Genomic DNA, 13,325 nt, shown 5'->3' with positions numbered 1-13,325 from the left:
TGCAGGTAGTTAATGACTCTCCCTACAGATGGGGGTACAGGTGGTTCTCAACACTTGAACATATGCTCAGGAGCAACTTTGCAATTGTGGAAAATAATAGAGACAGACAGACAAAACAGGGTACAGCGACAGGGACTCATCCCATGTCAGGACTGAGAGAGTGAATGTATTTTACAATGGGTTTATATAATGGCACTTACAGATCTGTCAAAAGCATACATGTCATAGCATGTGTGGTAGCATAATAAACAGCAATTAGTAAGTCGTCACCTTGACCTAGTGCTAGTTGACCTTGAAAACACACACACACACACACCAGTTTTGCTACATTTTAACTACATTTTGGCTATAGAACCTGATTGCTCTTATCTACAGAAAACCTTCACACACAGGGAACAGCCAGGCCCAGGAATGATTCATCTTATATGGTTATTCCTTTAAGACTGTTCCTTAAGGGAGAGCTATTGTGGGAGGCACAATATGCAGCCTGGAGAATGTGTATTTGAAAGCATTTCTGTCTTGGAACAATGGAGCTCTTTCTGTGCCCATGGTTGCCAGTGTAGAAATACGGTCAGATGCTTTCTACCGAGTCCTCACTCACTTTACCACACAATCCTGATACTGAGTCCTCCTTCACGTAGTCCAGGGTCCCAGATGGTTTGCACAGCACAGCGACTGAATAAATGTGATGCAAGAATGTGACCCTGATGCATACGCTTCCTGGTTGTCAACCACGCTGTTTGAACAACCTCCTCTTAATGTTGATAGGTGTAGAGGTTCCACATGAACACAGGTAAGTGTCGGGAATGCCCGTTCTTTGAAATGGCATCTGTAATGTATGGTCCTCCACAGCCTAATGCCTTTGCGTAGACCATAGGACACAGGTAAACATCCTTCTCATAGTCTCTGCTTTCAGCCAACATCTGACAGTCACTCAGTGTCCAGGTCCCTGCCGGAATCTGGCAGACGTTTCTGGCATTTCCCTGTCACTGGAGTGCTGCAGCTCTTTTAAAATTTTTTCTTTTTAAAAAAATTCTCTTTAGTGAAATTTTACCTGCATTTAATATTAATGAGATTGTTAAATAATGTTTACATTTCATTGCATCACCTTTCTTTGGAATGGACATGAATATGAATCTTTTCCAGTCCATTGGACTGTAAGCTGCCCTCCAAATTTCTTAGTATAAACAAGTGGGTGCTTCTAGTGTTGAATCTGTTTAGTTCTTGGGTCACTGATTATGCCTCTTTTACCATTACCGCAACCCTACCCCACCCCTGCCCAAGACCAGAGAAGTACGTATACCACTATTGATGGTTCTCTGTATCAGCTAAAGAGATGTTTTGTCCAATTGTCTACAGTTGTGTTTTTAATAAATGTGATCTATCCAGCCGGGCTCCCTTTTCTGTCTAGAACTTCTGAATCAATTGCACTCTGCTTTCCTCCCTTGAGGAGTGTGGACCTTTTCCCTGTATCATATTAAACCTGAGTCAGAGCCAACCCTGGAACTGTTGCTTTCTTGCTGCTTTTTTTTCTGAGCTCCTCTAAGTGCTGAGACTTATGTGACTAAGACATGTGCAGCCTCTGCCCCATGGAGGTTTTGATGTAGATGCAGGGCCTAGAATTCTTCGTAAAGTGGTGCATACAGGGGGAAAAAACAGTACCAGGTAGGAGCCAAGAGAAAACTTTGGGGCAGTGACGGGGGGCAGAGGTGCATGTCATAATAGAAGGGCCCAACTTGGGATTGTGAAGTGCTGAAAGGAGTGCAGTGTGGCTAGATTGGAGAGGACCAGAGAGGGGGTGTTGACTGGGGAGGCTGGAATAGCTGGCAAACCCGGATCATGAAGAGCATTATAGTGCATGTTAAAGATTTAGCTTGTGGTGGTAGAAAACTGTAAGGTGATGTAAAATGGTGATCTGGCTGTTGTTGGTAATTTCTGGAGGGTTTCATCTGCCTGCAATGAAGTGAAAAGGTGGTAGTGGGGAGTACACGTAGAGGCAGCAATCTAGGCCTCATGGTGGCTAGGCTGGCTCGAGAAGTTACACGGGTTGGAGAGGGTGAATGGATTTGAGAATCCTTCAGGAGATGGAATCTATAGGTTTGTGTTCTGATGTGCTGGAAGAAGTGGGAGGGACTGAGATGAAAGACCTCCCAAATTTCTGCCAGAGGCACCTGCGGAGGCGCTCACTGACATGAGTTTGGGGAGTTGTTTAAAGCAGCATCGATGGAGCTATTCCATAGGTATTGGGATGTGTAGGCTTGGGTTCCAAAAGACAGAACTGATGTATGGTATTAGATTTGGGAGCCATGCCCCACAAAGTACCTTTTCCATGGGTCCTAAGAACTGATGCCCGAGTCCTTAGAGCTGAGACACACCGGTGTCTGAGGACTTGAGCAGCGGCAGAAGAGTACGTGGTCCATAGGGAAGAGGAGGGGCCAAGAGGGAGATGGCGAAGGAAGGAAGGAAGGAAGGATGCAGCCATGAAGATACTAGAATGGTGTGCTGGGAGCCTTCCCGACACACTCGGGCCTGAGACGGTGCCTCCTCATAGCACGGGAGACGTTTTCCTTTCAAAGCGTTTATCAAATTGTTTGTTTGAGTGTTCTTGTACCATGTGCATGAATTCCTCGAGAACAAAGCTTGCTCTCTCTGATTTTCAATAGTATTCTCAGAGCTTCGTATTCGAGTGCTATGAGTTGGAATCAACTTGCTGGCAGCGAGTTGGGTGGAGTTTGGAGGTTTTCCACAAATGCGTGGTTGGGTGGTTATGAAGTGTGGGTTTAGCGATGTGCAATGCTGCTGATCTGTTGAGATAAGGATGACAAGCCGCCGTCGTAGCAGACATTGGGACGTGTGGGACATTGATGACTTTGTCTCATACAAGTTTGGAGGATTGCTGGGGTTGAGAGCCAGTTAGCAGCAAAATGGAGAAGAGGTATGAGGCCAGGGAGTAGAGTTCTTCAAGAAGTTTGTGTGTTACTAAGAAAAGGTTATAGTTGGACAATTGGGACAAAGGACCCCTTCTTTAGAAAGACATGAGAGACTGAATATGTCTTCCTTTTTGATGGAAAGAAACCTATGGCAGAGATGCTTGGAAGCAGAAATGGTGAGTAGGACAAGACCTTGGATTGCAAGAGAAGGGAGGGAATGGAGAATCCAGATGAAGGGACTAGTCATAAAAAGTAGGAGTGGGACAGCCTCTGTTTTATAGAGCAAAGAGTGGAAAATGGGAGGGAGTTATGCAAGGAAATGTACCTGAGAGAAGTCAAAGGAATTTCTTATAGCTTCTGGACTTGTCTGTGAGTTACTAGGCCACTAACTGAGAGGACAGGATGCCCACTTGATTCTCTCCTAGTTTTTCAGGTTTGAAGGCTTGCCCAGCTCCAGAGCCCACCCTCCAAAAGGAGGCACAGAAATGGTAGAAATTACTGTGTATAATCCCTTCAAACATCTCACCAAAGTGTTCCAGACCAAGCCCCAAACAAGGGACAATCTGCTTAGTGGCTTCATTGAGTCCCTGATGTAGTCCAGGATCCCTCCTCTCCCGGGATGGAGAAAGTAGAAGTTATTGGAAAAGGACAGTGGCCGGTAAATAACCCTTCTAAGCCTACTTCTAGAGAAAGACAGAACTAAACCCTTCTGCCTGCCTGTTCCTGTGTGTATAATTCATTCCTTTCTTGAGCAGATATTTATTGCTGTCTATAGCTTTGTGCTTTGCACTGTTCTAGGTGCTGAAATATCAACAGAAGCAAGATTTTAATAAGTTAGCTCTGAGCCCTGATATGTTAGGCATTGGACTGCTAACCGAAAGATCAGTGGTTCGAAGCTGACAGCCACTCTAGGGGAAAAGATGGGACTGTGTGTCTCCATAGAGATGGACAACCTTAGAAACCCTCTGAAGCGGCTCCACTCTGCACCATAGCATTGCTGTGAGTCAGAGCCAACAGTCCTGGGTTGTGGAGGAAACTTCAGTAGGAAAGGGAAATGTAGTGACAGAGAGAGGCTGCTGGTTCTGACAGGGTGGTCAAGGGGAGAAGTGAGTAAAGATGTGAAGGAAATGCCATCTGGGAAAGGCTGTCCCGGAGAAGGGCATAGTAAGGGACAGCATGCTCAGTAAGTTGCAGGGACAGTAAGCAGGGAGATAAAGGAGGCTGAGCACAGGGGTGCGGGGCGGGGGGCAGATTGTGTTGTGCCTGATAGGCCTCTGAAAGGGCAGAAATGAGTATTGGGGTATAAGCAGAGAGTGACAGGATCTGACTGACATTTTCTAGGTTCACTTTGGTTGCTAGGTGTAGCGGCGAGTAAGAGTGGAAGCCAGGGGCCAGGGAAGGGACATGCAAGACTCACCATTCCTTTCTCTCTTGCTCGAAAGCAAAGATCCGGTCCTGAAACCCATGTTCCAGAGCATTTGAAAGACTGCCAGGCAATGGGACCCTGGGATGGTTTTGAAGGATTCTTCAGGACACAACTTGGGCTATCCTGGAGGTCATCGTGAGAAGCTATATGGGACAGAGGCTGAGTTGGCAAGTTCTGTCGTGAGCCTTTGATGTTGGCCAGCCCTGCTACTGCCACGTCGGAAGCCTCACTAGTACACTTGGAGCCGGCTGCTTAAGACTGCTTCACTATCTGTTGAATGAGTTATTCAAGTTTTGTTCTGTTGTTTGTATTTGTTCTTATTACGATTGCTGTTGTTAATATTATTATTTGAGTACTTTAGAAACATCTCCATTTGGGACAGGTGGGGTGTCACCGTATGGCTGCCCCTGAAAGCCAAGGTAACCTCTATTTTGAGAGGATGGAATACCTTTTTGTGAAAACAAGATGTCGTTTCCTGGAAATAAAATGTAAAATCTATTGGTTGCTCAGCTGGACTTTGGTGTATTTACCTTTCTTCCTTTCCAGCTCCCAGCCAGTCTCTCAAGTCAACACTGGCAGCTCATAGATTGCAACCAGGAACGTGATTGTATCAGATGATAGACTTCAAATGAATGTCAGCCTGAGAAGCCAAACCCAAGATAACAGCCGTGGTAGATGGGCTCAGTTCCTTCCATTCCAGGGTGGGCCCCTGCCTGCCTGGTTTCAGGGTGAGGGGAGTTCCCACCCTCCAGCTGGAGTTTGGAAGTAGTTTCCAAATCTCTTCTACTCAGTGCCGTGCGAGCCCAAGCCATGATTCTACAAGAACTTGATGTGTGCTGTTTTTGTTTTTTAATTAAATGTCATTTCTTTTTTCACCCACTTCCTCTTTTTAGATAGGGGGGAAAAAAACCCAGTTTTGTTGTTTGGGAGTTAAGCTTAGAACAACCTGTGATGTCTTTAGTTACCTCAGGTGAGAAAGAGGGAAATCCCAGGATGTTAAGTGTAGTCCTTTGAGACTGGAAGCCCTCTTAATAGCATTGCACAGCTGTTTGTGCATGATGTCACTCCATGATTTCCTTCCAGATGCAAAGATATGCTCCTCTCCCTTTCCAATGCTTACCTGGAGAACCTTTGTATTGGTTTCAATAGCCTTTTATTTATTCCCAGTGTATTTTCATAAAGGACTTTATTTCTTTTTAAAATATACTGTGCATATTAAGATTCAAGAGTCCCTAGTCTTCATTTCCATCTTTCTCACCGTGATTATTGATTATAGTAATAATGGAATCAAGGAAGTAGTAATTAAATATAATAAATAAAAACATTTACTATAATCACTTCAGAAAATTCTAGAAAAATAAGAAAACAGTTATTAACATCTTAATATAATAACCTCCTAGCCCTTCCCATGTTTGATTTACAAGACTACATGGGCATATGTAACTATGTATTTTTTCTCTCCTGCTTATCTTCAGCTTGCAGATTGATTTGTTGAAAGATTGCAGACACGTAGTTTCTGATTAGGTCATCTCAGAGGGCTTCAGAAAGTTTGTGGAAAGAGTACATTATCTTCCAACACCAGTTTTCCACAGACTATCTGAAGTCCCTCTGTGTGCTCACATGGTTGGAAAGCAAAAGATACAAAAGGGCAGAAAGGCCTAAAAGGGCCTTCTGACTGGTGCCCAAGTGACCACTTTCACTTCACAGGGAGATAGATGCATGTGATCAATTCCTGGTGCAACCATCCAGAGATCTGTGTGCCTACAAGCAAATACATATATGTGTGGTCTTTTATTTATTTAGTTTTAAATCATTTTATTGGGGGTTCATACAACTCTTATCACAATCCATACATACATCAATCATATAAAGCACATTTGTACATTTGTTGCCCTCATCATTCTCAAAACATTTGCTCTCCACGTAAGCCCCTGACATCCGCTCCTCATTTTTCCCCTCCCTCCCCGCACCCCCTCCTTCACAAGCCCTTGATAATTTATAAATTATTATATTGTCATATCTTACACTGTCCAGCATCTCCCTTTACTCACTTTTCTGTTGTCCGTCCCCCAGGGAGGAGGTTATATGTGATCCTTGTGATTGGTTCCCCCTTTCCTCCACTCTCCTGGTATCACCACTCACACCACTGGTCCTGAAGGGATCATCTGTCCTGGATTCCCTGTGTGTGGTCTTTTATTCTACACAAATGATAGCAAAAAATGATACATTATTCTATGTCAGTGGTTCTCAACCTCCCTAATGCTGCCACCCTTTAATACAGTTGTTCATGTGGTGGTGGAAACCCCCCCCTCCCAATCATAAAATTGTTTTCGTTGCTGCTTCATCACTGTGATTTTGCTGCTGTGTTGAGCCGGCGGCCCTGTGAGAGGAGAACCGCCGCTCTATGTTCTTGCTTTATCCCAGACATCTATCTTGGCAGCAGTTCCGTGTCAGGACAAACACACTTTTGCTTTGTTGCAGCTGCCTGGTATTCCCTATTTATCCTTCAACCCTATTTTCTTATGTGGAAATCTGGCTTTGCCCTTACAATAGTGCCGCCGCGAACATCTGTACATGTACATCATTAGAGGGCAGGTCTCAAGGAAGAAACGTCTCTACTCTGAGTCTGACCACATGTGCTCACCTTCCCTCTGAGTCCTGGACGCAGCGACTGGCAGGCCCTCCTTTGAGAACACATTTCTCTGAAGGGGGCCACTCAAGCTAAGAAAGTGAGCTAAGACAGACTAATAAAGTTTTAATTCACCTTTAAAAGACTATCTAGCTTTGAATCCCAGCCTTGCCACTTACAGTTATGTGACTTTGGGCATTACTTATCCTCTCTGAGCCTCAGTTTTTTCCATCTCAAAAATATTGCCAAGTGTGATTGTGACACCTGGGTAATTATCACAATTATTCTTGCACTGCTCGCAAATAAAATCCTGAAAATTATATTTTTAAAGACACGGGAAAAAATTTAACCCAAATGTTCCCATAATTTCTCTGAGCTCCAGAATGTTCTTTCCCCAGAGAGATAGCTGATATTAAACAGCATCTGCATTTTGCTGGCCTGGAAAACTACATGGTAACTTTTCTGCCTTGTAACAACAAACTGCCGTGTGGCCGAGCCCCCTGCTATGCAGTCTGGCTCTAGTTAAAGGCATGTTCTCTACAACAGGGCTCTGCGGGACTGGGTTTCCATTTCGGGCTTTATTATTAAGCAGATGAACGCAGCCAGCTATGTGAAGCGCTTTGCAGTGAGTGGCAGGTGTCCCTTAGCTATCTGATTACGCTATCCTAGAAAGGGCTCACTCCACCTCGTGGCCTGCTTGCTCCCAGCAGTCACACTGTGCTAGGGCTGGGGACTTTGCTCTTTGTGGGTTGGATAACTGGATACCCATCATCTGTTTCTCTGGCTGGAGGCTGCTGTTTTTATAGAAAAGCCTAAATCCCCTCTTTGCCTCCAGCCCTTTCTCACACTGTTCTTCCTCTCTGAACAACCATCCGGGCAGTCATCCCGCAGCTGCAGGAGGACCAGGGATGGGCAGCTCTCTTCAGCTGCCCGTTTGATTTTTACAGCCTGGCTCTGGCTCAAATCCCTCTGCTTCATATCTAAGGATAATCCAGAAACTGATGTACCCTACAAAAATGCTGGTCTCCACAAGTCATTTCCCCAGGCCTCTGACAAATGATCAGATTTGTCCTGAAAGAAGTAAAGAGAAAGAATGGCTAGCTTGCATAGTGCGCCTTCAGAAAGTCAGGAAGACCCTGGAGCCAGTGTCCTCAGAGACGCAATCTTGTGAGCAAGACCTTGACCTGATCTGAGCAGGTTGCTGCCATTCATCACAGTACTAAGGAGGCCAAGGGCTCGGTCTTCATTCAGAGAAAGAAAACCGTCACCCTGGTCAACGTCTTCAGCCATTTCTGCGAGTGAGGACTCGCTCCTGGAAGAATGGAGCCTCATGTTAGTGAAAAGGGACGAGGTGCCCTGTTCCAAGCAAGGGACGGCATATACTATGTGTTCAACACATACCGAGATGCCGTGATCCCTTCACCTGCAGCAGCACCCCTCCCTACAAATGTGTTCATCATGTACTTCATTGTCTCTCTGCAATGTCTCTTGCTGTTGCTTCACCAAAGCCTAATTAAGATCAAATGTCCAAACCCATTGTCCCCGTTGTCTTCTGCCCTTCCAGGCAATGTGAATGTTTTCATCTGATGTGACCACTCAGTGGTTCTAATAAATCAATTCATCAGTAGTTTTTGCTTGTCCATTGTTGACCTGGTGTTTGGGAGCATGAGCATGAACAAAACAAAAAGACCTAAGATGAAAAAAGCTAAAAAACGTTCACCAGCCCCTGGGGGAGGGATTTAGACAGTGCTGCCTACTGAGCTGGCCTATTGAGTGTTCCGTTACAGACCTCAAACTCCAGACTTCTCCGGTCCCTGCACCAGAGTCCAAAGCTGGCATTACACGCTTCCAGGTGCCTGGTTACATGTGCTGAGCTGTCTCAATGTTTTTCTTCTCGGGCTGTGGGGATCACCTTAGGAATGAAGTCATTTGGGGCCTCTACCCAATGCTGACCAGGGACCGTAGAAGGCACATCTGAAGCAGGTTGGGGTTCACACCATAGAGACGATCTGCGCATCCTGCAAGCACACCACAGTCCTATGCAGGAGGCCCCCAGGTAACATACTCCAACCAAGGTCGAGTGCCCTTGTTGCCTTCCAACAAACTGAAGCCGATGGAACGAGCTGCAGGGTTTCCAGGCTGTCCTCTACAGGAGCAGGTTGCAAGGTCTGTTCTCAGAGTTTCTAGTGAGTTCCAACTGCTGACCTTTCGGTTATCAGTCAGATGCTGAACTAGTGTGCCACACGCACTTTTCAAAGCTCAACATTTCTGAAGCAAATACTGCTGCCAAACTTAACCTGGTAGTGGATAGGGGCCAGGCGGGTTTTCAGAGCATTGTGCTTTTGTGTTCATTCCTAGCCGCGAGAATATTCTCCTGAACCTAGGACCCTTTCCTCGTTGTTCTCAGTCCTTCACCCCTTTACCTGAGCCTCTCCCAATGGTGTATTGGCTCTCCAACGGAATACATGTGTCTCTTCTCAACTCTGCAGCCAGTGATGTCATGATAACTTGGAATCAGTCATGGTGGATATGAAGGTTAAGATTATGTGTCTACTTGACCGGACCATGATTCTTAGTAGTTTATTTAGCAGTTATAATGTAGTCATCCCCCCCCCATGAAGCGATCTAACAGAATGTAGCCACTTCTATGGTGAGCAACCAATCAAATAAAGAGTTTCCTATGGCCTGTTTCTGACATAAGTTGGCACTGCCAATCTTGGGTTCATCAGCTCCTGCAGCTACATGAGTCAGCAGACGCCTCTGCCCTGACATCTGATCCATGGATTTGGAACTTACCAATCACTACCAATGTGTGAGCCATTTTGGGGGACAAATCTCTATGTACACATACATGAGCTTTATTTCTCTAGAGAACAGCCTATGGCAGCGGGCATATTTATACTGTGGAAAACGGCAAATGCTACAGATGAGAATTTTGTTTTATTTTTTTACCCCCAGAGAGCCAGGTAACTATTTACAAATACGCCATAGGCATCTCGCCATACGTGAAGTCTTTTCAGTTCTGGTGTTCTGGAATCGATCCAGAGTGGTGGTGGTGGTAGAGGTAGGAGGATGACCCGATTACAGTTCTGGGCCACATACTTTGGTACCTTTGGAGTCACCAGTACCTTCAAGACCTGCAGAGTTTCTCAGTGAAGGGAGAAGGCAGATGCTGTGCCATCTCTTGAAACCCTCTCTTCCATTTCCTTCCTCACGTCCATGAGTCCTCTTAGCCATGAATGCAGATACATTCTGGGTGGGCAGAGTTGGGGAAAAAGGATATGATCAATACCAGCACCAGCAGGACCTCAGCCCTGCAACAGCCATTGAGTCAGTGTGCGCTTCCTCCATCAGCCTTCCTCTAGGAATCCTATTAATAGAAGGTGGGTGTGGCAGTTACATAATTCATGTCAACTTGAGAAATAGCGTGAAGGGGCGGGGTCTAGCCTATCAATCAGGTCACGGCTGATCATGTTTCCTTGTGGGTGTGGCCTACTCATGAGGATTCTAGGAATTTCCTCTTTCTCCGAGAAGCTGGCTGTACTGTACTCTTTCTGACTTCCCTTTCCTGCTGCCGCGAGACTCAGCTGGAGGAGACACATGCAGACCCGCACCAGTGTTGAGATGCTTCCACTGCCACTGGATCCACAAGGCTTTCTACCTACCGGCCTGTGATCTTCCTGCATTTGACATCATTGCATGTGCTGTGTGAGTCTAAAGAGGAATCTATGGACTAGTATCGGACATAGGTGCTAATATTGGAATTATGGACTTGATCTGGGCTGGGCTGGGATGTTTCCTCAACATACAATTGCTCTTTGATATAAAGCTCTCTCTTATATACATATGAGTGTCAATGAATTTCTTTCTCTAGTCAACCCAGTCTAGCACAATGGGAATGGCCATTGTGACCAAGGCATTGGCCATTGCCCCAGAGCTGGACCCTTAATGCTGGATGATGTGAACTACATTTCACTCTAGTGCGCCTGAGCCATGTGCAATTGGATACAAGGCCAGCCTCCCCTGGGATAACAAGTTTCGTTTATGCACATAAGCCCAGATGCCCTCCAGAATGGGAAGGAGTTGTCTTGGGCGGCATTTACCCTGTTTTTTGAAAAATACCTCCCAGGCATACTGTAACTTGAGACCTGGCAACTGCCCTTGACTCAAAGGTCACAAAGTAGGCCTTGAAGGTGAGCTTTGTCAGTAGGCTGATTTCCATAAATGTAGCCACTTGAAGGAGGTCTGGAGATGTAGTAGTTGCATAGGGTTGGGTGACTAACTGCCAGGTCATCAGTTCAAAACCACCAGTTGATCCTCAGGAGAAAGATGAGGCTTTCTACTCCTGTAAAGAACTACTGTCTCAGAAACCTGTCAGGGCACTTCTGCCCAGCCCTATAGGATTGGTGTGAATTAGAATCCACTGGATGGTGGTGGATTTCGTTTGTGTGAGTAGCCATGTCATTTCAAAGTATGCAAACCTCACAGAACAGTGGTGGGTATCCTCCTCTGCCTGTTTAAAGGTCTCCATTCCCTTTTCTGAAGCCCATGGAGTAAAAAAATAAAGTCCCAATACCGCTCCTTCCGAAGGCTGCTCACCTCCCTCTGAAGCTAACTCCTTAACTTCTGAAGCCCTGGGGAAGGGAGTTGTCCACATTAGTTCATTTGTTCTACAAATTACTGAATACTCAATAACTGCTAAGCACTATGATCGAGGTACAGGCTATCAAGCACTGACAAAAGCCAAGACCTGCTCTTAGGAAGTTGCCCTGAGGACTCAGGTGTGTGAGAAAAGGTGGTGCAAGAAGCAGAGATGGCCTCAAGGGTAGACACCTAGCCCCAGATGAAGACACAGCATCTAAGCTAGGGCCAGGAGGGTGACAAGGTCACAGATGAAGAGGGGAGAGACGGATGTCGGGAGGAATCAGGAAAAATGTTCTTGTGGGGAAAGGTGGAAAGGCCTCTCTAAAGAACAGACACCTTCTCTGTGACGGCATTACAGAGCTCCAGGGAAAAGCTAATCCGAGTTGCATACCATTTATTGAACACTACTACCAGGCCTGTTCACTCCACCTTCTAGACGAGAAGACGGAGGCCGGGAGAGAGAGAGGAACGAAGGGAGCATATGATGCTGAAGAGACGATCACGCCCCTGTTACAGAATTAGGCTTCTCCAAGGAACAACTGGGGAGCCGCTGAAGGCCACAGGGAGGTGACACTTTCCTGCCTGGGGAAGATTGCTCTGGCTGCAGTCTGCAGGGTGGGTTATGGTGGGGGAGGACAACAGGATTATGGTGGGGGAGGACAACAATTGATTACTTAATTATAATCAGGTAAAAGGTTACCCACTGTCCACTGCTATTGGACAACCTCAAGGATGGAAAGAGGAAAATGCTTAAGGGAAAGAGGTTGCGCAAGGATGAGTTCTGTTTGGGAATTTCTGAGTTTGAAGAGAGCAAAGAGAAAGCGTGGAGGAGCGGCAACGTCCTAATACACGCTCTCCTTCCAATTCTTGTTCTTCCACCTAGTCTTCTAGACACCGTCTTCCTCTCCATCGTGGTGGTTAGAAGTCTTTGAAGTAGCTCCAGACAGTTGCTTTTAGAATGCCCCTTTTAGACAATGAACTTGAGAGTCCCACCTTCCATGGTGCCCAGGGGTGAACTGCCCCACCGTAAGTCTGCCACCTGCTAGCAGAGACACAGCCATCCCCACATACATTGAATTGGTTGTCAAGATAACTATTCACTAATGAAAGAGCACAGGCTAGGGCAGGAGAGCCGTCACCTCAGGACCTCTCTCACACAGCTGTGGAGGCCTGCTGTACAGTGTACTTGAGCACTGAGATGGACATTTAGCATCTTCTGAATTTGCTGTCTGCATCAGGACAACTTGCTGCTCTGGAGTGGAGGAGGGCATCATGCCACACACAAGAAGTCAATGGCTTCTCACTGTCCGCGTGGAGACCTCAGAGAGGAGAGCCGGGCCAATGTAGGAGTCATGGATGTACAGAGGATCACAAGAGTTACATAAATGAGTAAAATCTCCCAGGGGGAGTGGGCAGAGAGACACATGACCTAAGACAGAACCCTAAGGAATGGCTTGCTGAGACCAAGAAAGGCTGGGAAGCAAGAGGTAAGGGGACAAAAGGGGAGCGGAGAGTTTCAGGAAGCAGGAGTGGCTGACTGCATCAGCGGTTACTGTTGGGTCAAGTAAGATGACACCTATGCATGTATGCATGCGGTTAGCCTCCAGGGAGTCACTGAGAGCCCGTTTGAGGGCATGCTGGAGGCAAAAATAGCCGTTCACCTTGCATTAGACCAAACTCACCGCTGTCTAGTAGA

The 13,325-nt window shown here is 46.3% G+C and overlaps 1 protein-coding gene across 4 annotated transcripts in view; it reads left to right on the top strand.

Annotated features, from left to right (window-relative positions):
• Positions 1 to 13,325, top strand: part of LOC142453650 (cap-specific mRNA (nucleoside-2'-O-)-methyltransferase 1) — a 146,951-nt gene that overhangs the window by 61,126 nt on the left and 72,500 nt on the right. The window contains exon 8 of one of the 4 annotated variants that reach the window (XM_075555177.1): positions 4,378 to 5,577. The exons of 2 other annotated variants lie outside the window; for them this stretch is intronic. In XM_075555177.1, the coding sequence (XP_075411292.1) occupies positions 4,378 to 4,412 (35 nt within the window). In that variant the 3' untranslated portion in view covers positions 4,413 to 5,577. Of the gene's footprint in view, positions 1 to 4,372; positions 5,578 to 13,325 lie in introns of those variants that run through there. One more of the 4 variants, XM_075555178.1, reaches the window with a different exon arrangement.

This window comes from Tenrec ecaudatus, chromosome 7 (assembly GCF_050624435.1).
Source record: "Tenrec ecaudatus isolate mTenEca1 chromosome 7, mTenEca1.hap1, whole genome shotgun sequence".
NCBI classification, from domain to species: domain Eukaryota; kingdom Metazoa; phylum Chordata; class Mammalia; order Afrosoricida; family Tenrecidae; genus Tenrec; species Tenrec ecaudatus.
The sequence above is the reverse complement of the archived record's forward strand: the minus strand, read 5'-3'. Positions and strand labels throughout refer to the sequence as shown.